This window comes from Geotrypetes seraphini, chromosome 1 (genome assembly GCF_902459505.1).
Source record: "Geotrypetes seraphini chromosome 1, aGeoSer1.1, whole genome shotgun sequence".
Classification (NCBI taxonomy): Eukaryota; Metazoa; Chordata; class Amphibia; order Gymnophiona; family Dermophiidae; genus Geotrypetes; species Geotrypetes seraphini.
In genome coordinates, this window is record NC_047084.1 from 218,001,631 (window position 1) to 218,026,659 (window position 25,029).

General features: G+C 40.9%; 1 protein-coding gene across 2 annotated transcripts in view; it reads left to right on the forward strand.

The window, feature by feature from the left end:
• GABRA2 (gamma-aminobutyric acid type A receptor subunit alpha2) overlaps positions 1-25,029 on the forward strand; it is a 140,690-nt gene that overhangs the window by 69,975 nt on the left and 45,686 nt on the right. For both annotated transcript variants that reach the window (XM_033946165.1, XM_033946156.1), the window contains exons 5-6: positions 6,805-7,025; positions 14,141-14,223. In XM_033946165.1, coding sequence (XP_033802056.1) covers positions 6,805-7,025; positions 14,141-14,223 — 304 coding nt within the window. The remainder of the gene's footprint in view (positions 1-6,804; positions 7,026-14,140; positions 14,224-25,029) is intronic.

A 25,029-nucleotide genomic window follows, 5' to 3' on the forward strand; every position in this document is an offset into this window, starting at 1 on the left:
ATCAGTGGGGCCGAGTCCAGTGAGAATAGTGTTTATGCTTCAAAACGCTTGTGATTAAAATCAGTTCATCCAAATTCTATTGTTGCAATCCATCTACTGCTCCATGTTATATCATTTCCAACACCTCCAACTCAAGCTGAGTTTTGAGTTTTTCGTCGTCAGGGAGGATTACAGTTCTCATACAGAGACACTGTTGTAAAAAGCACTCATTATTCTACAACGTATGAGTACTATATGGATCTTTTTAACAGTTTTGATAACAACAACAATCAACGTTACTTAAATAAAAGCTTTTTTGATCTCTTCCACGACTGAGAATGTCAGCAGGGCAAGACGATTTAAAGGGGTTGCCATGGACAAATCCCTTAATGAGGGAATCAACCAATAATGCTTATCTCATCTTGACACATGTGGACTTTATTACATCGGCCAGACACAATGAACTATAAAATCAAGAATTATAGAACAATTCGTACTAGCAAAATGGAGGCTCCGCTCACTAGACATTGGGGACAAGCAGGGCACAAATTAAAACAGTTAAGATTTGTGGTGTTAATGAAGGTGCTGTTGCCACATGGTGTTCATTTGTCCCAGATTCTGTTGTAGACTAATCTACAATTGGCACACAGTGGACCCTCTCGGACTTAACCATGAGATTGAATGGCCCGTCAAGATATATATGTCCTTTCTAAAATGCCACTGTATATCTGCTGCCTTATGCACGGTATTTCTTTAAGAAAATGTATGTATGTTAACTTTAGCCCCATCCATAACCCCCTCTACTCGATGACTCTCTTCTATACTTGCAAAATTGTGCACATGAAGATTGTGGGTACATGTATAACCTGTTTTCAAAGAGCCATTTTCTGCAGGTACTGTTTTGCTTGCAGAAATCCCTCTATATGCGTATCTTCATGCCTACAAAAAACAATTGCAAAGGAAAGCAAAGATTCAAATAGATGAAAAAAATAGCTCACATGGTAAAACAGAGACAAGACATTTTTTTTGATATATTAGTGATAGGAAGAAGTGCAAAAGTGGCATTGTGAGACTCAAAGGTGAATGGGAGGAATATGTAGAAGCTGATAAAGAAAAGGCCAAATTTCTTAACAGATATTTTTGTTCTGTGTTCATGGCTGAAGCGCCAGACCGCAGAAGACAAATGTGAATAGGGATGGAGGAGTAATAGACCCTGACTGATTTTCAGAGGGTTGTGTTCATTAGGAACTAGCTAAAATAAAGGTAGACAAAGCAAAGGGGCCAGATGGTGTACATCCTAGGGTGCTGAAGGAACTTAGGGAAGTTCTGGTAGCTCCGCTGACTGACCTTTTCAACGAGTCTCTAATCAGGAGTGGTACTGGAGGACTGGAGAAGGGCGGATGTGGTCCCTCTCCATAAAAGTGGAAGTAAGGAAGAAGCAGGGAATTACAGGCCGGTAAGTCTGACTTCTGTGGTAAGCAAATTAATGGAAACACTTTTAAAACAGAAAATGGTGAAGTTTCTGGAATCCTGTGGATTACAGGACCGGAGGAAACATGGATTCACTAGAGATAGGTCCTGTCAGACAAATCTCATCAATTTCTTTGACTGGGTGACCAGAGAATTGGATAAAGGATGTGCACTGGATGTGGTGTATTTAGATTTTAGCAAAGCCTTTGACAGTGTTCCACACAGACGTCTAATAAATAAACTGAGTGCCCTCAGGATGGGTCCCAAAGTGACAGCCTGGGTCAAGAACTGGTTGAGTGGAAGGCGACAGAGGGTAGTGATCAATGGAGATCGCTCTGAGGAAAGGGATGTTACCAGTGGTGGTTCTCAAGGTTCTGTTCTTGGGCCTGTTCTTTTTAACATTTTTATTACTGATATTGCTGAAGGGTTGTTGGGTAAGATTTGCCTCTTTGCGGATGATACGAAAATCTGCAATAGAGAAGACACGCTGGATGGTGTGAATAACATAAAGAAAGACCTGGAAAAGCTTGAAGAATGGTCTGAAATTTGGCAGCTAAAATTTAATGCTAAGAAATGCAAGGTCATGCATTTGGGCTGCAAAAACCCGAGGGAACGGTACAGATTAGAGAGTGAAGAGCTTATGTGCACGACAGAAAAGCAGGACTTGGGTGTGATTGTATGTGATGATCTTAAGATGGCAAAACAGGTTGAAAAGGTGATGGTGAAAGCTAGAAGGATGCTAGGTTGCAAAGGGAGAGGTATGGCTAGTAGGAAAAAGGCGGTATTGATGCCCCTGCATAAGACTTTGGTGGGACCTCATTTAGAATATTGGGTACAATTCTGGAGATATAAAAAGGATGGATTTGGTCCAGAAGAAGGCTACTAAAACGGTATGTGGTCTTCATCATAAGTCGTATGGGGACAAACTTAAAGATCTCAATCTGTGTACTTTGGAGGAAAGACGGGAGAGGGGAGATATGATAGAGACGTTTAAATACCTGCGTAATTTAAATGCACATGAGTCAAGTCTTTTTAATTTGAAAGGAAACTCTGCAATGAGAGGGCTTGGGATGAATTAAAAGGTAATAGGCTCCGGAGTAATCAATGGAAATACTTATTTTCAGAAAGGGTGGTAGATGCATGGAACAGTCTCCTAGATGAGGTGGTGGAGACAGAGACTGTGTCTGAATTCAAAGGGCCTCGGATAGGCATGTGGGATTTCTCAGAGAGGGAAAGAGAAAATGGTTACTGCAGATGTGTAGACTAGATGGGCCATTTAGCCTTTATCTGCCATAATGTTTCTATGTTTCTTTAGTGAACTGATAGAAGGGATATGGATAGAACAAATATTTGGTTTGATTATTGCAAGTTTTGGACTTTTTCTGTGATATTCAGACATTTTTTCTGTTCATTAGGTTTAATAAACATGTTTTAACATGCTCTAGAACTTTTTAATACACACTAATTGATTATACATGAGTTGATTGGTAGGTTCATGCACTTTAAATTGATTCAAATGTAAGCTGACAAATACACATCACTAGTAGAGTACATCTGTTCTTTAACATTTATCTTTTAACACTTTCTCCAGACACTGAAATCCCCTTTTGTTTCTCTGCAGGAGAAATCTGTTTTTTAATATAGCTTAAGGAGATAAGAGAAATTAAAAGATAACTTGTATAATTCTATGAAATTGTACTTGTTGCCCAAGCCCTCCCCCCCCCCCAGTATCCTTTTTTAAAATCTCCTTCTTGTTTGCATATCAAAAACATTTCAAAAGTCCACTGTTTGGATAACCACATGTCTACAGTTTTATTGTTAAATTCCAATTGTGCCAATCTTAAGGGGATTCAACCATGGTATTCTACCCCTAGATAGAATAGAATTTTGTGGAATTTGCTGTCTCATATATTTAAAAGCAGGAGAGGTGTGACCTTCAGTTACTTGGGGTTTTGCCATTTTCTTAAAATTATATTTAGAAAGGTCCACTAACTTGAGTAGTGGGCTAATAACATTGGCCGAGCCACTGACATGACAGAAGCTTGTTTTCGAGTGTTGGGTTGTGGGGGAGATGGGGGTGTGGGATGAAGGAGAAGAAAAATAAGGGTTGTTGGTAATGAGGGGGCAGGATTAAAATGATTAGGATAAATGTTTTACACTGATTAAGGATAAAGAAGGCTGGGGATTGGAGATTGTGAGAAGGAAGGTTATTAGTTCGGAACAAAGCAGGAAGATGAGTTCTGAGGAAAGGGAGGTTTTGATTTGTTTAGGTGGTGGAAGTCTGTCAGATCAGTGAGGAGAAATTGTGGGGATTAGGCCGAGTTTAGGGGAGCAGTTGGATAATTTTATTTTTACTTGCCTGCCCTTCCCTTCCACCTCTATTCATTTCTCAGACTTTATGATTTGGAGTGTGGAGGAGTGTGACTGTTGTCAAGTGAGCGAGAAAATATTGAGTTTCTTGTTGGGGTTGCTGGGGGTGGGGTGTCACAGCTGCAGGAAAGAAGGGTTCTTCCAGGTGGCCATCAGTATGGGAGCAAAGAAGTTTAAAGGAATTATTGATGTGGCTTACTTGTATGCAGTGCCACCACAGGTAAGGCCAGGCGATGCCACAGATTTTGCAGGGGGGAAATCTGTATAAACATGAATACATTTACTGTATTTCACAGGCCAACTAGGTCATTACCAACTGGCCGACAGGAAAAAAGGGGTAGTATGAGGCCACTCTGGAGGAAGGGTTAAATGTAATTCTCATTTGTTACATGATTAAAGTGTTATTCTTATTTGTTACATGTTAAAGTGTTAAATAAAGCTGCAGCCAAGAAATTCTGTTCCCAAAAAGTTATATGAAGGGCTATTTTTTTGTGGTGGTTCATATGATTTAATGTATGTTTACGATGGCAGTGGTACAAGTGCCAAATGTTATGTAACGAGACCTACTCCAGTCAATGAAGCTAAGAGTGGCTCATTTGCCCTCTATTTTTTGCCTTCTCTCTTATATAGTATGGATAAGAACACCCCATCCCAGTTGCCAATGGAAGTGGTGACCAGACCCCCCCCCCTTTAACTATTTAATTTCAGTGATATTCTCTCAGGTCTTCTGCTCAACAATCTCTCTTCACTTCAATCCATGCAAAATTCTGCTGCACAACTTATATTCCATGAGAGCCTCCATGCTCACATTACCCTTCTCCTCAAGTCACTTCATTGGCTCCCCATTTATTTCTGAATAGTTCAAATGCTTCTTACTGACCCACAAGTGCACTCGCTCTACAGCCCCTCAATATCTCTCCACATTTCTCTCCCCTCTGCTCCTCCCCCTCCCCCCATGAACTCTGTTCATCGGCTAAGTCCCTCCTATCTGTTCCCTTCTCCTCCACTGTTACCTCCAGATTCTGTCCCTTCTATCTTGCTACATCGTAAGCGTGGAAACTGTTTAAGTCATTACATCAGATGCCATCTCTAGCAGTATTCAAATCGAAGCTAAAGGCCCACTTTTTTGATGCTGCTTTCAACTCCCTAACTCTCACTCACCATAAAATTACCTCTTTCATAGCAAGGAGTGGTTGATAATATCAAATACTGCTGTTAAGTCTAATGAAATTCGAAGAACTGATTTTCTGTGATCTAGGACAGTGGTTTCCAACCCTGTCCTGGAGGACCACCAGACCAGTCAGGTTTTTGTGATAGCCCTAATGAATATGCATGAGAGAGATTTGCATATAATGGAGGTGACAGACATGCAAATCTGCTCCATGCATATTCATTAGGGCTATTCCAAAAACCCGACTGGCCTGGTGGTCCTCCAGGACAGGGTTGGGAACCACTGATCTAGGAAGTATATAATAGAAGTTGTAAGGCCTAACACATGTTTGATTGGGATGCAAAGCATTTGTCTTTTTTAAAAAGGGAGTCAGGACAACTAGTTGGCTGTTTAAGGATTGGTCTAATAGAAGCCTTCTTCCAGGTTTCGGCCATACCAGTGAATAGACTTTGGAAAATCATGTTCTGAATAAAAGGGCCAAAATGATGTAATAACATTTCAAAATAATTGGGGGTATTTGATCCGAAGAGCTATTTGACATTTTTAGGATTTGCAAAATCCGTTGAATCTCCAGTAGGGAAGGTATAGAAAAGTTTGAGAACGAGCTATATGGGAGATGTGTGACTTTGTTTGGTGAACTTGGGTGTTTGTTTTCAGTAATTGTACAAGATTGTTTCGTACTGCATTTATTTTATTCTCAAAAAAATTTGCCAAATCCTAAGCATAGAAGGAATAGATGGACTAATTAATTTTTTATTATCTTGAGATGTAATTGATTTTACTATTGCATAAAGGGCAGAGGAATTGTTAGCTGGAGCAATCCGTTTTGCATAATATCTTTTTTTCTTCTTGAATAGCAATTTTATAGGACATAGCTTTTTCTTTAAAAAGGTTTAATATTAAGGGAGAACGTTGGCATCTCCATCGCCTCTTTAGAGAACACAATTGTCGTCAGATTAATAAAAGTTCAATACCATGGTCTCTTTTTGTTGAAGAGTACAAGATGTGGTGTTTCAATGGAGCGACCATGACCACTAGCCTATCCGTGTCCTCACTCCATAGTTCTAAGAACATAAGAATTGTCGCTGCTGTGTCAGACCAGTGGTCCTTCGTGCCCAGCAGTCTGCTTCCATGGTGGCCCCTAAGTCAAAGACCAGTGCCCTAACTGAGACCAGCCCTACCTGCGTACGTTCCGGTTCAGCAGGAACTTGTCTAACTTTGTCTTGAATACCTGTAGGGTGTTTTCCCCTATAACAGCCTCCGGAAGACTATTCCAGTTTTCCACCACTCTCTGGGTGAAGAAGAACTTCCTTACATTTGTACGGAATCTATCCTCTTTTAACTATAGAGAGTGCCCTCTCGTTTCCCCTACTTTGGAGAGGGTGAACAACCTATCTTTATCTACTAAGCCTATTCATTTCAGTATCTTGAATGTTTTGATCATGTCCCCTCTCAGTCTCCTCTTTTCAAGGGAGAAGAGGACTAGTTTCTATAACCTCTCGCAGTATGGCAACTTTTCCAGCCCCTTAACCATTTCAGTCACTTCTCTGGACCCTTTCAAGTAGTACCATGTCCTTCTTCTGTATGATCTTCAACTGGATGAGATGCAGTAATGCAAGTTTGTAAAATATATTTATAATTGTTGTGAATCTAAATTTATGCAAATTGAGGTTACTTACTCAGGATCACACAGCAAGCAGTAGAATCTAAATTCTGTGATATAAAAATGCTTACCATCTCGAATCTATTTTTCTGAAGATAGATATAGGTTGATTTTAAGTATAGAAGTTCAACATATATTTTTTCTCCTAAAGGAGTATACAATAGATGTTTTCTTTCGCCAAAAATGGGAGGACGAGAGATTAAAATTCAAAGGCCCAATGAACATTCTTCGATTAAACAACTTAATGGCAAGCAAGATCTGGACCCCCGATACATTCTTTCATAATGGGAAGAAGTCTGTAGCCCACAACATGACAATGCCAAACAAGCTGCTCCGAATCAAAGATGATGGGACTTTGTTGTACACCATGAGGTATGCTTATTTTACCACTTATGCATGCCATTAGTGCCAGTAATCATCAGTAATGTGCATATATGCATTAGGCACTAATCTGTAAGGTACCTTCGCAATGTGATAGCATATAACTACAAGGGACTACTACTACTATTTATTATTTCTAAAGCGCTGAAAGGCGTACACAGCGCTGTACATTTTAACATACATTAGACGGTCCCTGCTCAGAAGAGCTTAACAATCTAATTTAGACAGGACATTTCGGGGTTGGGGAGATTATGGTAGAGGAAATGATACAGTAGATATAGGTATGTGACAGCCGTGAGTGGGAGTTGGGAGTTGAAAACAGATTCACAAAGTGGGCTTTTAGCTTGGATTTGAATGCTGCTAGAGAGGGAGTATTATGTATTGATTCAGGCAGCCTGTTCCAGAAGGGACAGAGTCTGGAGTTGGCAGTGGAAGAGAAGGGTACAGATTAGAGGGGCTTGCTTGATGAATGGAGATCACAGGGAGGAGCATAGGGGGAGATAAGTGAAGAGAGTTATAGGGGGGCTTCAGAGCATACATACTTGTAAGTCAGCAAGAGGAGTTTAAACTGTTTTCGGAGATGGACAGGGAGCCAATGAAGTGACTTGAGGAGAGGGGTAATGTGAGAATAGTGTCTCTCATGAAATATGAGTCACACAACAGCATTTTGAACAGATTGAAGAGGTGAGAGATGGACACACGGGAGGCCTGAGAGAAGTACGTTGCAGTAGTCTAAGCGCGAGGTGACAAGAGCATGGACAAGGGTTTTGGTCATGTGTTCAGAGAGAAGAGGATGGATTTTGGTAATATTATAGAGGAGGAAGCGGCAGGATTTTGTGGTCTGTTGGATCTGAGTAGAGAAGGAGAGAGAGGAGTCAAAGATCACTCCAAGGTTGCGAGCCGATAAGACAGGGAGGAGGATAGCATTATCCACCGAAATAGAGCACAGAGGGAGAGGAGTTTAGGCGGAAAGATAAGGAGTTCAGTTGTAGCCATATTCAGTTTGAGATGGCCACGAGACATCCAAGCGGCAATGTCAGACAGGCAGGATGAAATTCGGGCCTAGAGATATCCGGCGTGGAGAGGTAGATCTGCGAGTCATCAGCATAGAGGTGATATTGAAAACTATGAGAGGAGATCAGCGTACTGAGAGCGGGTATATATGGAAAAGAGGATAGGGCCCAGGACAGAGCCTTGGGATACACCGATAGACAGCGGGATGGCAGCGGAGGAGGATCCACCATAACACACGCTGAAGGTACGACGAGAGAGATAGGAAGAAAACCAGGAGCGAGCAGAAACCCGGAATCCCAGCGAGGACAACACGTCGAGGAGGAGGCGGTGATCAACAGTGTCGAAGGCAGCAGACAGATCGAGAAGAATGAGGATAGTGGATTGGATTTGGCCAGGAGCAGGTCATTAGAGACTTTAGCAAGGGCAGTTTCAGTAGAGTGAAAAGGGCTAAAGCCCGATTGAAGCAGGTCAAAAATATTATGAGAGGAAAGGAAGTCCAGGCAACGGCAGTGAACAGTACGTTTGAGTAGTTTGGATAGGAAGGGGAGGAGGGAGATAGGGCGGTAGTTGGAGGGGGATATAGGGTCAAGCGAGGGCTTTTTAAGTAGGGGTGTAACTACAGCATACAAATGGGTGTAGTCTGGAAGGGATGAAAAAACAACAGAAAGAAATGACTTTCCACAGGCGAATTTAAACAAACAAGCAATGGAGGCAATACCAATGTCCATTCATATAGTTTTATTAGACCCGTCACGGAATGTGTTTCAGCCAAAGGCATACCTCAGAGGTCTAACAATATCCGGAATACAGTGGTATACCAAAGTAAAAAAAATACCAATATGCTTGTAGCACTAATGATGCTAAATCCTCAGTTAACCAGTTAGGAGGAAATTCATCAAGGGGCGCTAACTGATTTAGCGTGCACTAAAGATTAGCATGCACTAAAAGTTAAGATGCCAATAGGAATATAATGGGCATCTTAGCATTTAGTATGCACTAATTGTTAGTGCCCCTTGATGAATTTCTCCCTTACTGCTAATATTCAGAACTGATTATTTTGAGGATGTTCCAGGGCAGAGTCAGCATTTAGCCAGTTAAGTGCTGATATTCAGAACTTAACCAGCCTGGTTAGCTGCGTAAATAGGGCCACAGAAAAGTCAGTCCTGTCTTTATATGGTAACCTATAGCCAGTTACGTGCTGAGTATTATAGTTAATCAGCTTCACAAACCTGTAAATTCAATGCCAAAGCGCAGACATGGCCAGACATTGAATTTCCAGGTTTAATGATGGCAGCGGGTAGCAAAACGCTGATCACCTCCGGCTGAATATCGGGCCCAAAGATTTTGGCTCCACACTTGCTGCTGTGGAAACTAAAAAGTCCTTTTCTGATAAATTTTGCACATATCACACCATAAGCGTAAACGTTAAAATGTGGAAAGTGCAAAGCCTGTTTGATAAATGCAGGGGGTATGCCTATCATCTGCCTTGCATTTACTACACAGGGCAGACTGATGCTGTGCAGACGCCATATTGCACGCTTTCAAACATGCATTGTCTGCCCATGTATATAACGCAGTGCTGGCCAAAAGTAAAACAATAAAATTATCTGTTATGGCAGTGCACATACCTACATCTTCCTCAACTGAACAGCAACAACTGCACCCTTGAACACCCCACCCTGACACACCCCCTTGTCCCCAGCTTACCTCCCACCTCACCAATCATAATACTCTTCTGATCGCACACCCCCAGATTCTAGATCACACTTTTGCCAAGCCTTAACCCATAGCCAATGAGCCCACCCCAAATATATACCCCAGCCCCTCCAATTTACCCTAGTCAGCTTCCCACACATTCCTTAAATACAGAACAGACAGATTTTAAAGATTGCAAATTATCCATGTCAACTGCTGAGCAAGTTGTAAATAGGAATGAAAAACATTGTTTGAATATGTCACACTAAATGAAAATATAGATATAATAGACATCTGTAAGACTTGGTGGAAGGAAGATAACCATTGGGACATTGTGATACCAGGGTACAAATTATATTGCAGTGATAGAATGGATCGAATTGGTGGAGGTATAACATTATAAGTTAAGAAAGATCTTGAATCGAATAGACTAAAAATTTTACAGGAAGCAAAACATACCTTGAAATCCCTATGGGTAGAAATTCCATGTATAAAGGGGAAAAAGATAGTGATAGGAGTGCACTACCATCCGCTTGGCCAAGATGAACATACAGATGCTGAAATGTTATCAGAAATTAGGGAGGCTAACAAACTAGGTAACACAATAATAATGTGTGATTTCAATTACCCCAATATTGACTGGATAAATGTAACATCAAGGCAGGAAGGAATATTCTAGGAAGGTAATATTCCTTGATGAAATCAAGGATTACTTTATGGAGCAGCTGGTTCAAGACCTGTCAAGAAGAAAAGCAATTCTAGACTTTCAGCCTCTTTTACAAAGGCGCGCTAATGGCTGCGCTGTGCTAATGGCCACAAAGCCCATAGAGATTTAAAGGGCTTTGGGGCTGTTGCCGTGTGGCAGCCGCTAACGTGGCTTTGTAAAAGAGGCCGTTAGTCCTTAGTGGAGCACATGAATTGGTACGGTAGGTAATGGTGATGGGGCATGGATTTATTCAAGGGAAATCTTCCATACCAATCTACTACATTTCTTTGAAACGGTGAACAAACATGTAGATAAAGGTGAGCTGGTTGATATTGTGTATCTGGACTTTTAAAAGCCGTTTGACAAAGTACCTCATGAAAGACTTCTGAATAAATTAGAAAGTTATAAGATAGGCTGACATGCCCTATTATGGATTAAGAACTGGTTGAAAGATAGAAAACAGAGAGTAGGGTTAAATGGTTAATATTCTTAATGGAGAACGGTAAATAATGGGGTTTCCCAGGGGGTCTGTGCTGGGTCCTCTGCTTTTTAACATATTTATCAATGATTTAGAGAGAGGAATTACTAGTGATATAATTAATCCCCCTTTGTATAAAAGCGCGGGAGAGGTTTTTAGTTGTCCCTAGTGGGCTGAATGCTATACGCTGCTCTGATGGCCAGAGTTCCTATGAGTGTCGGAGCAGCGCAGAGCATTCAACATGCCAGCTAGTGCTAAAAACCTATTCCACGCTTTTATAAGAAAAGGGGGAAGGGGTAAATTTGCTGATGATACAAAGTTGATCAAAGTTGTTAAATCACAAGAGGACCTTTTAAGACTAGGAGACTGGGCATCAAAATGGCAGATGGTATTTAATGTGAGCAAATGAAGTGATGCATGTGGAAATGAGGAATCCAAATCGTAATTACATGACGCAAGGAATCACTGCCCAGGAAAAAGATCTAGGTGTCATCTTTGAGGATACATTGAGACCCTCAGCTCAGTGTGCAGAGGCATCTAAGAAAACTAATTGATTGTTAGGAATTATCATGAAAGGAATGGAAAACAAAGATGGTACAGCTGCACCTCGAGTTCTGTGTGCAATTCTGGTTGCCACATCTCAAAAAGACATAACGGAATTAGAAAAGGTACAGAGAAGAGCAACATAAATTCTGAGTGGAATAGGAATTGCTTGTTTACTCTTTCCAAATATACTAGGACTAGGAGGTATGCAATGGAACTACTAAGTAAATTTTAAACTTTGTAATTGGTTGCCAGAGAATGTGGTGAAGGCAGACAGCTTACCAGGGTTTAAAAAAGATTTGGATAATTTATTAAAACCAATGTCCATAAGCCATTATTAAGATGGACTTGGGGAAATCCACTGCTTATTCCTAGGATAAGCAGCATAAAATCTGTTTTACTCTTTGGAATCTTGCCAGGTACTTGTGACCCTGGTTTGCCACTGTTGGAAACAGGATACTGGACTTGATGAACCTTCATTCTCTCCCAGTTAATAAGCACAATATTATATTATGTTAGTATGACAACTCTTATGTTCCTATGAACAACGAGGGAGCAGTCCCCTCCACCCTAGTCCCAGCTGAGCCCAGGTTCAAAATAATGAATCTGACCCTTAGTGGCAGTTTTGCATTGCTACCACTAGGGGCTCACTGTCATGATCCTTAAATGACAGATTAGACTAGCAGATTGACTCCTATTGGTAGTATTACTAGACTTCAGCTAGAAGTTAGATCCACCATTTTGAACCCAGGGTTAAGCCAGGATAGATGAAGATAGAACATGTAAATGTATTTAAATATATGTGTTTACCCTTTGTAAGATGGGAAATACATGTATACATTTTCTGCAAACCCAAAATACACCCCTTCAAAATCTGTGTCCCAACAATCTGCATATACAGTATAAGTAGCAGCTTTCTGAAATCACTATTTATATATGAAGCTTATCTGTGCAGGCAAATGTTGCTATTTGCATATGCGGGTGCTTCAAAATAACTTTTTTTTTATTGTGCATCTGTGTGCCACAAACATTTTGAAGCATTAGCAGCTGGAGGGCATCTAGAAATGCATGGATGTCAGTGTGATGACATCACATGCATATGTGATGTCATCACGTCGATGTCTGTGCATGTGTGGATGCCCTCCAACCGTGGCCCTGAGCCTCATATTACCGCCGGTAGGGGTTATTGGAGAGGAAGAGGTGTGGAAAGGAGAGGCGCTGTCACGGGCTGACTGCCTATAGGACGTGCCTCGCACAGCGAGAGGCATATCCTGTAAGCAGTTAGCCGGCTCTGGCAGCTTTTCTCCTTGCTGGCGTCATACGGCACACCTGGAATCTGCCAAGGCACACAGTTTGCGATACACTGCTGTACATGATAGTGCATTCTAACAAGATATCAACTGATCTAGCATGGCAGACTTCTTTAAACATTGTTAAAGTATAGTAAAATATTTTGTATTTCTAGGTAGCCTATTCCAATTTTAGCTCTAGGTAGTTTTTATTTTCCATGTATGTCTCTGTTCCAAAAAGTTTACCTTTCTAAGGGGCCCTTTTGCTACGCTGCATTAGGTACTAACATGTACCTAACACAGCAAAAATATCCTAATACAGGATGTGCTAAAGGCATTCTGTATTAGTTTTGTCATCTGCATGCTCTAAGCACTACTATATATATTGTGTGTGGGGTGGGGAGGGCCTGTGAGGGGTAGAATGTGTGTAGAAGTGCTATTCAGCTAACACACTGACTTTAGCACACGCTAAACTGAATAACACATAAAGCATGGAAGCCTTTACTGCTTCCAATATAGGAGACAGTGAATATTCCCACTTTAATTTATATAAATGGCCGCATGCTCATGGCACACACAATTAGGGGAAAAAAGGCTATTTTATGGCAGCACTAGAAATGGACTTAGCACAAGGGAAAGACCATTTACTACTACTTTTATTAATTATTTCTATAGTGCTACCTGACTTAGGCAGCACTGTACGGAGTCGTGAAGAAGACAGTCTCTGCTTAAAGGAGCTTACAGACCAGACAGACAGGTTGCCATGGATACAGTTAAGGGGAACGGTTAATCTGCTGGCTAAGTTGGTGGGCAGTGGGGAGTAGGGTTATGGATTGAAGGCTATATAATAAAGGTGGGTTTTCGGTCTGCTTTTAAATAAGGCAAGGGAAGGGACGTGGTGAACAAACTGAGGTAGTTTATTCCAGGCATAGGGGGCAGCTAGATGAAAGAAACAAAGTCTGGAATTGGCAGTGGAGGAGAAGGGTACAGCTAGGAGCAGCTGATCTGAGGAACGGAGTTCTCTGGGAGGTGTATAAGGAGAGAGAAGAGAGGAGAGATATTGATATATTTATTAGTACAGTTTAGTAAAAGGGTCCGTAAAGGACAATTTGAGGCAAAGGGAGATAAATTGATTTGTCCGTTGATAAAAAAATATATGAGTGGATGTTGAACCCTTGTTTCTCTGACTGTCCGTTCCATTCCTGTAACAACTATATCATTCCTATTCCTGGGTGACTATCCGTTTTCAGCTATTTAATGGGAGAAAAATAACTGATTTTGATAGCAATTTAACATTTTGAAATGACATCTTGATGTAAGTCCTTTCACTTGTTATAATTTATTATGTCATAGTATCTCTTTCCTATGTTTCAACTTTTAGGCTAACTGTCCAAGCTGAATGTCCAATGCACTTGGAAGATTTCCCTATGGATGCTCATGCTTGTCCACTGAAATTTGGAAGCTGTAAGTATACAGAGTGCAGTCTTAGCAATTTAATTTTATGTTGTTATTTTGTCATGCATTTTTTTGCTTTTGTTTTATTTGTTTTAGTATACAATAAGGAGACCTGTTTACTGGAGCAGTAAAGGTGTGAATGCTATTTAAAAATACCAGTGTGGAAGCCAGACCAAGTGTATTCCACATATTATCAAAGGTTAAAAGAAGAGAAAACAAGAGCTGTCTTGATTAAAAGGTGAAGTGAGTCTATTGGAGCTAAAAAAAAACCCTTAAAAAAAATGGAAATGGAGGAAACAAGATACATAAGCGCTGAGCAAGTTAGATGCAAAGCATTGATAAAGAAAGCTAAAAAAGAATATGAAGAGAAATATGCCCAAGAGGCAAAACCTCACAGTAACAATTATTTAAGGTACATCAGAAGCAGAAAACCAGTGAAGGAATCTATGGAACAAATGGATGATCAAAGAGCAAAAGGGGTGTGCAGGGAGGATAAGGCCATAGTGGAGAGACTGAATGAATTCTTTGCTTTGCTCTTTACAGAAAAAGATGTAAGAGATCTACCTGAATTGGAAATAGTTTTCAAGGGTGATGATGTGGAGGAACTGGAGAACCTGGAAGCTGTACTAAGACAAATTGACAAGTTAAAGAGTGATAAATCACCTGGATCAGATGGTATACATCCCAGGGTACTGATATGCTGTTAGGGAACTGTAACCTGTCATTAAAATCATCTGTAGTACTGAAGATTGGAGAGTGGCCAATAAAATTGTGGAACATGTAGACAAACATGATTTAATGGGAAAGAGTCAGCATAGATTCAGCCAAAGGAGGTCTTGCCTCACCAATTTGCTTGACTTCTTTGAAGGTATGAATAAACGTGTGGATAAAGGTGAGCCAGTTGATATAGTGTATCTAGATTTTCAGAAACCTTTGGACAAAATTCCTAATGAGAGGCTAATGAGAAAATTAACGAGTCATGGGATAGGAGTTGTGGATTAGGAATTGGATATTGGACAGAAAACAGAGGGTAGGCTTACAAATGGGGAAAGTGCTTCTGATGTTATAGTGGGTGATCATCTGGCATCCTAGTGATCAAAGCATGGTATAATTTAATATTAAGATGGGTATAGAGAGGGCTCATTCAAAAGTAAAGGTTCTAGACTTTAAAAAAACTTTGTTCGGATGGGGGATTGCATCAAGGAATTTTCTGGATGGGAACGTCTGGAAGGAATAGAAATGCAGTGGGCAAAACTGAAATGAGTTATTGTAAGGGTGACAGACCTTTTTGTGAGGCAAGTAAATAAAAGTAAGCAGAAAAGAAGGCCGCTTTGTTTCTCAAAAGTAGTATCTGAGAAGGTAAGGAATAAGAGGTTAGCTTTCATAAGCTACAAAAGATCGCAGAAAGAGGAAGACAGGCAAAAATATTTGGAAAAATTAAGAGAGGCTGGTCTAGTAGTCAAGAAAGCAAAGATGCAAATGGAAGAAAAAAATAGCTGACATGGTGAAATGGGGGGACAAGACCTTTTTTTAGATATATTAGTGATAGGAAGAAGTGCAAAAGTGGCACTGTGAAACTCAAAGATGAAGGGGAGAATTATTTAGAAGCTGATAAATAAAAAGTTGAATTGCTTAACAAATTGTTTTGTGTTCACAGCTCAAGCACCAGGATCAAAACCACAGGAGACAAATGTGAATAGGGATGGAGGAGTGGTAGATTCTGATCGATTTTCAGAGGTTTGTGTTCATGAGGAGCTAGCTAAATTAAAGGTAGACAGTGATGGGGCCGGATGGTATACATCCAAAAGTGCTGAAGGAACTTAGGAAAATTCTGATGGCTCCGCTGACTGACCTTTACAATGCTGCTCTAGAGTAGGTACTGGAGGACTGGAGAAGGGCAGATGTGGTCCTGCTCCACAAAAATGGAAGTAAGGAAGAAGTAGAGAATTACAGGCAAGCAAGTCTGCCTTCTCTTTTAAGCAAATTAATGGAAGTGCTTTTAAAACAGAGAATGGTGAAGTTTCTAGAATCCAGTGGATTACAGGACAAGAGGCAACATGGATTTACTAGAGGTAGGTCTTGTCAGGCAAGTCTGATCAATTTCTTTGATTGGGTGACCAGAGAATTGGATAGAGGGAATGAGCTGGATCTGGTGTATTCAGATTTTAGCAAAGCCTTTGACAGTGCTCCACAGAGGCATCTAATAAATAAACTGAGTGTCCTTGGTATGGTCCCCAAAGTGACGGGCTGGGTCAGGAACTAGTTGAGTAGAAGGTGACAGAGGGTAGTGGTCCATGTAGATCACTCTGAGGAAAGGGATGTTACCAGTGGAATGCCTCAAGGTTCTGTTCTTGGGCCTGTTCTTTTTAAAATTTTTATAATCAATATTGCTGAAGGGCTGATGGGTAAGATTTGCCTCTTTGCGGATGATAGCAAAATCTGCAATTGAATAGACATTCCAGATGGTATGAATAACATGAACAAAGACCTTGCGAAGCTTGAAGAATGGTCTGAAATTTGGCAGCTAAAATGTAATGCGAATAAATGCATTTGGGCTGCAAAAACCCAAGGAAACAGTACAGTTTAGGGGGTGAAGAACTTATTCGCACAACATAAGAGCGGGACTTGGGTGTGATTGTATGCAATGATCTTAAGATGGCCAAGCATGTTGAAAAGGTGACGGCTAAAGCTGGAAGGATGCTAGGATGCATTTGAGGAGGTATGGCCAGTAGGAAAAAGGAGGTATTGATGCCCCTGTATAAGATTCTGGTGAGACCTCATTTAGAATATTGTGTACAATTCTGGAGATCGCACCATCAAAAAGATATTAAAAGGATGGAGTCGGTCCAGAGGAAGGTTATTAAAATGGGGCATGGTTTTTGTCATAAGGAGTGTGGGGGACAGACTTAAAGATGATAACACTACCAATCAAATGAGATGTATTGGAAAGCCAAAAAGTAGCCCAAGCTCAACTGAGCTGAGGATAGACTTAAAGATCTCAATATGTATACTTTGGAGAAAATGCAGGAGAGGGTAGATATCATAAAGACATTTAAATACCTATATGGCGTAAATGTGTATGAGTCATTTTCATTTGAAAGGAAGCTTTGAAATAGTTTCATAGTTTATTAAAATTTGATTAAATGCTAAACATAAAATTTGAAGCATTGTACATTAAAATAATATGTGGCAATTAAAGAAAGGGGGAATTAACATAAAAAAACCAAACATGACTTACCACAGACCAACCAACATAACATAGGGTAGGATAATAAAACAGGAGTAGAGGAGGGAGAACAAATTTTTTTTTAAAGAAAAAGAACAAAAAAGGAAAATACATCAAGGAAGGAAAGGGGTAAGATAAAAATGGTAATATATCAAGAATGGTAAATTACTCATAGGCATCTTTGAAAAGAAAACATTTTAAACTGCCCTTAAATTTATCTAGATTTTTTCTGCTCTGATATGTGATAGGAGGGAATTCTAGATAATAGGAGCTGTGACAGAAAAAAATAAAGGCATGGCGGGTACCAATAATTTTTAATGAAGAGACTTAAAGAGTATGTTGTGAAGCAGATCTTAGAGTTCTAGGAGGTTCATATGGGATCAGGAGTCTATTAATAAATGCAGGCTCTTAGGTAGAAAGCTGTATTCCAGATCCTCCAAGGTAGCAATTTCAGAAATGCTCCCAATTCCACATGCAGGATCCAAGAGGAAGTCAAAACTCTGAAGTCTCAACTTATCTTTGAGATGATGGCACAGGAATGAGGGATTTAGATTTGTTAGGAACTGGACAACCTTCTGGGAAAGGGAGAGCTTATTCAAAAAGGAAGGACTCCACCTTAATTTGGATGGAACCAGGCTACTGGCGCTGATGTTCTCAGCTCATCTAACAAAGTTGGGGCAGTCTGCATTGAGAGATATATACCTGTAGCGATTTTCCACTTTTTTCATTCCAAATTTTTCTGATGGTACAAAAAAAAGTGGAAAATCACTGGACTAAGTATATAGCCCTAGATCAGGGGTGTCAAATCAGGCCCGTGGGCAAAATCTGGCCCGCAGTGTAATCAGATTTGGCCCATGAAAAAATACCCTCTCTGTTCCTTCCCTTCCTCCATCCCATTGTCCACCATCTCTCTCCTGGCTTCCCGGTCTCACCTTCAAAGCAGCCTGCAGAGGATCACCGGTCAGCTGTAGCGATCCTAGCAGGCTGCTGTAGCCTCCGCAGCACATTCCATCTGCCCAAAGAAAGCACACTACTGCATGTTGTTCTTCGATGCAATGGATCAAATTGGTGACCAAGGGACTTTCCTGTTTCATTCACTTCAAGCCCCAGCCAATTGGGTTTGAGGACCCACATATATAAAGCAAACTACAGACCTCACAGCATACACTGAAGAAAGCCACAACATGATGGCTGAAATGTGGCGAGACCCAGAAATCTGCAACAAGCAGCTCCCAGAATAGCTGGACTTCATGCACACACAATTGAAAAAGACCTTTGCACGTCTCACTTATTTTGTGTTAAATGCAGACTCTCTTATTTTTCATGTCTAGAAACTGTAACACTTAATGTGTTTTTATATTGATGCTTCAACCCTGCAAGAGAAATAATCTAACAAACCTCACATCATATCAATTTTATATTATCTCCTCCATAAACCAAACAAGGTTTAATTCAGTTCCTGAAAGAGATGCATAAGGAGCTTTAAATAAGAAAATAGTCTGCACTTCTTGTCATTCAGTTCTGGAAACATTGCAAATAATTCAATTAACTGATAAGACTCAGCTCTATTATTACATTAATTTAGTGTCAGAAACCTCACAGGAGCATCACATTGGATGCCTTTCTATTACAGTGTGGAGTATCGAGTATTGGCAACAGGACAAGTAATCAAAAGAACAGAGTGCTCAGATTACACAGTGGCCTTCCAGTATTTTTATTTTTTTTTTACATTTGTAAAGTAATTTCAGTAGCTTACTTTCAACTTTTTATTTTCTTTTGAGTTGCTTTTGTCTTTTTCCCTTTTTATTTGTCCATCAGTAATCTGTCCCAACAACAGTCTGCATATCTCGCAATTCTGAGAATTATTGTCGGGGTGAGAGTCTGATGGAGTACGTAAGAGGCATGACCTCACTGATTAGCTGGAGCAGCTACTGTTGCTTACTTTTACCCAACCTTTTTTTTTTTTTTCTCCATTCAGAATACAATTGCATCACCCCCTTCCCTGGGTCTGAGCTCTGCTCCTCTGAACATGCAGTCCCTACTGAGGATTTTATCCTAAATTTCTGGCATGCAGCATCATGATAACAGCCTTGAGATATGTCCCAAGTCTTGGAATCTGCCTCCAAGTCTGTACTCGCAACCTCAGTTCCCACAGGCATATAAAGCGCCCAACTCTCGGACAGTATGGGTTAATGATGCCATATGGAGCACCCAAAGTTTGGAAAGCTGTGTCCTAAGTCAGACAATCTGCAAAGTGTGCAGATTCACAAAGCATTTCTTCCAGATTTGCTCCAGTGCAAAAATTGTTTCAGATTTAGAAATGAAAGGATCCCAGTATTTTGAATGGGCAAAATACAGTGGGGCAAAACTAGACAGTTTGTATCCTGGACGAGACCCAAAACAAAACATTTGTTATAGATCCCATACATCAAGGTTCCAAAGGCCTCACTGTAGCAGAAATAAGTAATTAACAGAACCAGCATATCATTTATATTTATTTATTTAAAAATTTTCTAACCCGCTTAAACCTAAGCGGTTTACATAAATACAAACATAATCATGATCTAACATGAAGAAAAATTAAAATAATATCTAACATGAAGAAACATTAAAATAATAAAGCATAATTTATCTGACTTTCACCTCAGGCAATAATGCAATCCAGCCATCATTGCATGTGTCATGTAATGCCAAAAATACAAATTAACAATCCTCCTTAACTTTTGGAAAAAAAATTATACCAACTAACTTCTAGTGCATCCTCACTCAGACCACTACTTCATATACTTCTCACTCTCACTCTCAGTCACACCTCATTCAAATGCTTCTCAACTCGATAAAGGGATGGGAATCCAAGATGGTGGCAGCTCTGGGACAGCATCTCTGAGAGCGATCAACAGAGAAACTCAAAGTTTCCTTAAAAACTGCCATACCACATTCAAAGCGCAAGGGAATGGTCCGAACTGAGTCCCCTGAAGTTCGGACATCAACACCTGCACAATGCTCTATTTTAGAGTATGCAGCTATACCTGGGAGTTCCCAAATCGGTACCGGAGGGGTGTCTGGCATATCCTCAGAGGGAAATGGAGCAGAGGAATTGGACTAGGAGATTTTTCTCTCCCCTCCGGCAGCTGTTCCTCCACCATGCCTGGAGTTCCCTGCGAAATTCTTCTTGTGAGGGTGACCCCAATTGCAGGGGCAGAAGCAGCAGTAGTCTCTGTGGAACAATGAGATATGGAGAGCAGTGGCGTACCAAGGGGGGGGGCAGTCCGCCCCGGGTTCACGGCCTAAAGGGGTGCACAGCTGGCCACTCACCAGGGAATAGGCTGCCGCTGGGGAAAGGCTGCCTTTGCCGTCTTCAGAAAGAAGCCGGCGCCGAGTTCTCCCTCCCTGCTTCTCTTCCCCGCGAGCCGACCAACTCTAGCTGTCTGATGTCAATTCTGACATCGGAGAGGACGTTCTGGGCCAGCCAATCGCTGCCTGGATGGCCCGGAACGTCATCTCTAATGTTATAATTGACGTTGGGCAGCCAGAGTTGATTGGCCCGCGGGAAAAGAAGCAGGGTGAATTCGGCGCCGGCCTGTTTCCGATGGCCAGTGGCAGCCTTTCCCCGGTGGTGGTGGAAGCAGTATGTTTCCCAATGGCGGTGGAATGGGGGAGAGCAGGGAGAAAGAAAGAAAGGGGGGAGGAGACGGAGCCAAAAAGAAAGAAAGGGGGCAGGGTGAAAGAAAGAAAAAAAATAGGGCTTTGGGAGAGAGAGAGAAAGACAGATATAGAGAAAGAAAGGGGGCAGGGTGAAAGAAAGAAATGGGGCACGGAGAGAGAGAAAGAGATACAGAAAGAAAGGGGGCATGGAGAGAGAAAGAATAAAGGGGGACAGGATGAAACAAAGAAAAAGTTTGGGGAGGGAATGAGGTCTGGAGGAGAGGAAGCATACAGGAGGCTGAAAGAAGGGAAGAAATATTGGATGCACAGTCGGAAGAATAAAGTGCAACCAGAGACTGATGAAATTACCAAACAAAGGTAGGAAAAATGATTTTATTTTCAATTTAGTGATCAAAATGTGTTACTGAGGTGACATTGCATAAAGTCATCTGCCTTGACCTCTTTGAAAACCCGTGGAATATAAATGATAATTAACATTTTCTCTGCGTACAGTGTGCTTTGTGTTTTTAAAATTTTACTGTTGGTAGATCATTTTGACTTGGCCACGAAGGTAAGGGGGAGTGAGGGAGGGGAGCTGCTAAAAGACATCTAGTAATCCTTGCAGGTTTGACTGTGCAGGGAATTATTTTTGTAAAATCATGTTTTGTTATGTGACTGGCATTATTTAGACTTTAATTTCTATGAATGAATAGAATGAAATGATATAAAATGACTTGCTTGTTTTTATGTGCGTGCGCTGAAGGAAAGTGGAGGGAGAGTGGGCTGAGGACGCTGAAGGGAAATGGGGAAGAGAGAGTGGGGAGAAGATGCTGATTTATAAATTGACAATTGTACAGAATATTGTTTCTTTTTATACTTTAATATAATAAGTTCAATATAAAACAATTCAAGGCTTGTGTGGATGGAATCAGGTGGTTTATAGGACATGTATTACTGTTTTTGTGGTGTTGTGGTGTTGCATTGTATGCAGAGTCTGGTTTCTTGGCAGTTCAGTTTAACTTTTGTCTACATATTTCTATTTTTAGTTTGTGATTATTCCATATTGGGCGAGGGTGTATCTGTCTGTGTGTATGAAAGGGACATGGCTTTCTGATAGCATCGACTGTACAGGATCAATTGACTGTGCAGGATCTGGTTTGTTTAGTTTTACAATGTATGTGTTGGTGTTCTAGTACTCACTGCAGTGTTTAAGATGCTGCCTTTTCCTAGGTACAGTCTTGTTGTGTGATATGTAGATTGTTACTAAAAATCATATTTTTCATATAGATGGTGAGGGGGGTGTTAAAAAATGATGAGTCCTGGGTGTCACATATGCTAGATACGCCACTGATGAAGAGGAAGGTGACTACCAGCAGGAATATCTCTGGTGGTAACTTTAGAGAGCATAGAGAATGCTCTCTTAAAACTTAATTCTTCCGACGACAAGTCTTCCCGGGAGATTACAACACTTGTGAGTACTGTGAATACTTTGGCAAAAAAACTTGAAGGGACTAAACAACAATTTGCAAGTTAAAATAAAGGTGGAAAACCTTCAATCTTTATCCACCGGAATTATTAAAGACAAAATACAGCTTAATAGAAAAGGAGAACAATTAGAAAATTATAACTGTAGGCTCAACGTGTGTCTCCTGAACTTTTCAAAATCATTAGAAGTGACTCCTATAGAAATGCTGAGAAAATTCTTGATTGAAGTTCTAAAATATTCCTCAGATAATATTCTGCCAGTCAACCGTATATACTACGTATATTCCTACAAAAAAGGAAATAGGAGCCACTCCAAAAGAAGGTGTTCAAAATTTAATTGCTGGAGAACCTTTGAACCTTATAGACTTGCTTGAAACTTCTATATCTGAGGCTTCAGAGCGAGCTACACTAATGGTTTTTTTTTTTTTTTTTTGTTTGTTTTCTAGTAAGATGTGACCGCAGTTTTTAGACAATACTTTCGTAATTCTCAAGTCCTATTCCTAGGGAAAAAAGTGTGGATCTACCCAGATGTTACTAGACAAACGCAGGAGCACAGGAAATTATTTCTAGCCATGAGAGTTGAAACAGTAACTTTGGGTACAAATTTCCTACTGGCTTATCCCTGTAAATGCATGATTAAGTACTTGAGGGTTAAATATGTATTTTTTCTACCTGAACAGTTGCGGGCCTTCCTGGATATGAAGAAATTGTCAGCGGGGGGAGTTTAGCAATTATAGAACAGCATTATAAATAGTCAGAACTGTCTGTTAACCAATTCCTATTCTTTTACTTTTAATTGGGCTATATTCACTAATTTTCTGATACCTCTCCCTGAAGTTGCACCTGTTATGATCTAAGGAAGATATTTTGTTGCTTAATGGTCAAATTTTTGTTAATTTTCATTTTCTTCTGTATTTCTTTGGCAAGAGTTATCTTGTACATTATTATGTAAATTCAATAAAAAATATATAAATTGATAAAAATGCTTCCTAACTCTAGAATTCCACTTACTTATACTTACTTATAACTATCATGTAGAGCCAGATTAAAGGATAGGCCCAGAAGGCACATGCCAAGGGCCCAAAATGGTCAGGGAGGCCTGCTGAAGGAGGGCAAACAGACCACTCAAAATTTTTTATTATTTTTTTCCAAACGGCCTCTCTCCCCCAGCATCGATGGGAAAGTAAGATCAGCAACGCGGGTAAGATCGGCAACGGCGTTGCTTGCTGATCTTACTTTCCATTGATGGGGTGACCCCCGCATTGCCGATGTTACCCGCTGCATGCAGTGGCGTACCAAAGGCAGGGTGAGGGGGACGGATCACCCTGAGTGCATGCCCCGGGGGGGGTGCACAGCTGGCCAGGTACGGAACCTCCTGCCCTACTCTGCCACAGGACCTTCACCTTATCGCGGCTGCCTGTTCACCCCCGCCGACGTACTTGTTCCAGAGCAGAGGTCCCGCACATCCTGTAACAAGGTCCTATGATGACTGCATCTCCTGGCTCTGCTCCAGAACAATTGATGTCATAGACGGTGGACCGGCAGCCGAGCTGAGGTGCAGGAAGGTCCCGCGATGGCCAGGTGAGAAAGATGTGGTAGAGGCAGTGCGGTGCTCTGATGAGATAAACGGGGAGATGGTAAGGTGTTCATCGGTGGTGGGAGCCTGACTGCGCACACTCTCGCCGATGTGGGCGCTTGAATGTTTGCTCTTTCGTTCATTCCCGCCTTCCGGACCTAGGGCGCATGCGGGTTTCGGGCATGTTCCTTACGGGAGTGAGTACTGCAACAAAGGGTCAGTTCAGGAGGATTGAATTTTTTCCCTCTGCATTTATGAAGTTGTGCGCATTTGTTTTCTGCAATATGCTGCCTTGCTTGGTGGGCTCTATGTGCCTTGCGCATGTGCAGAGGTGTGCGCAGACTTTGGGCCTATTCCATCCAGGAATGAGTGTTCCATCGAAGGGCCGGTTCAGGAGGATTGATTTTTTTCCCCCCTGCATTTCTGAAGTTGTGTGTGGTTTTTTTGTAGTAATTCGTCTATTTCTGACTATGGGATTTTCTTGTGCACTGTTGAGGATTTTGTCTGTTTTTTATTGCTGTGGTTTTCGGCTTGTACGGCTTTTTTTCCCCTTTATTGTATGTATCTCCATGGTTTTATACCCTTTTCTGTGTCCTTGGAGGCCCTCCTTAGGTTTTTTCTAATTCATATATCCATTTCCCGTTGAATGTATAAGGCTGAATAGGCTAGGCAGCGTGCTGTGATATATTTAAATATTATAAGCCTGTTTTTTTATCAACCCTTTTCTTCCTGTTTATGGTTTGTTTCCAGTTCAAGGACTGGAAGTTTGTTTTGCAAAATAAACTCGTATTAAGAATTTTTGTAACTGCATTACTAAAAATCATGTTTTTCATACAGATGGGAGGGGGGATGTGTGTGTCAAAAAATGATGGGCCCGGGGTGT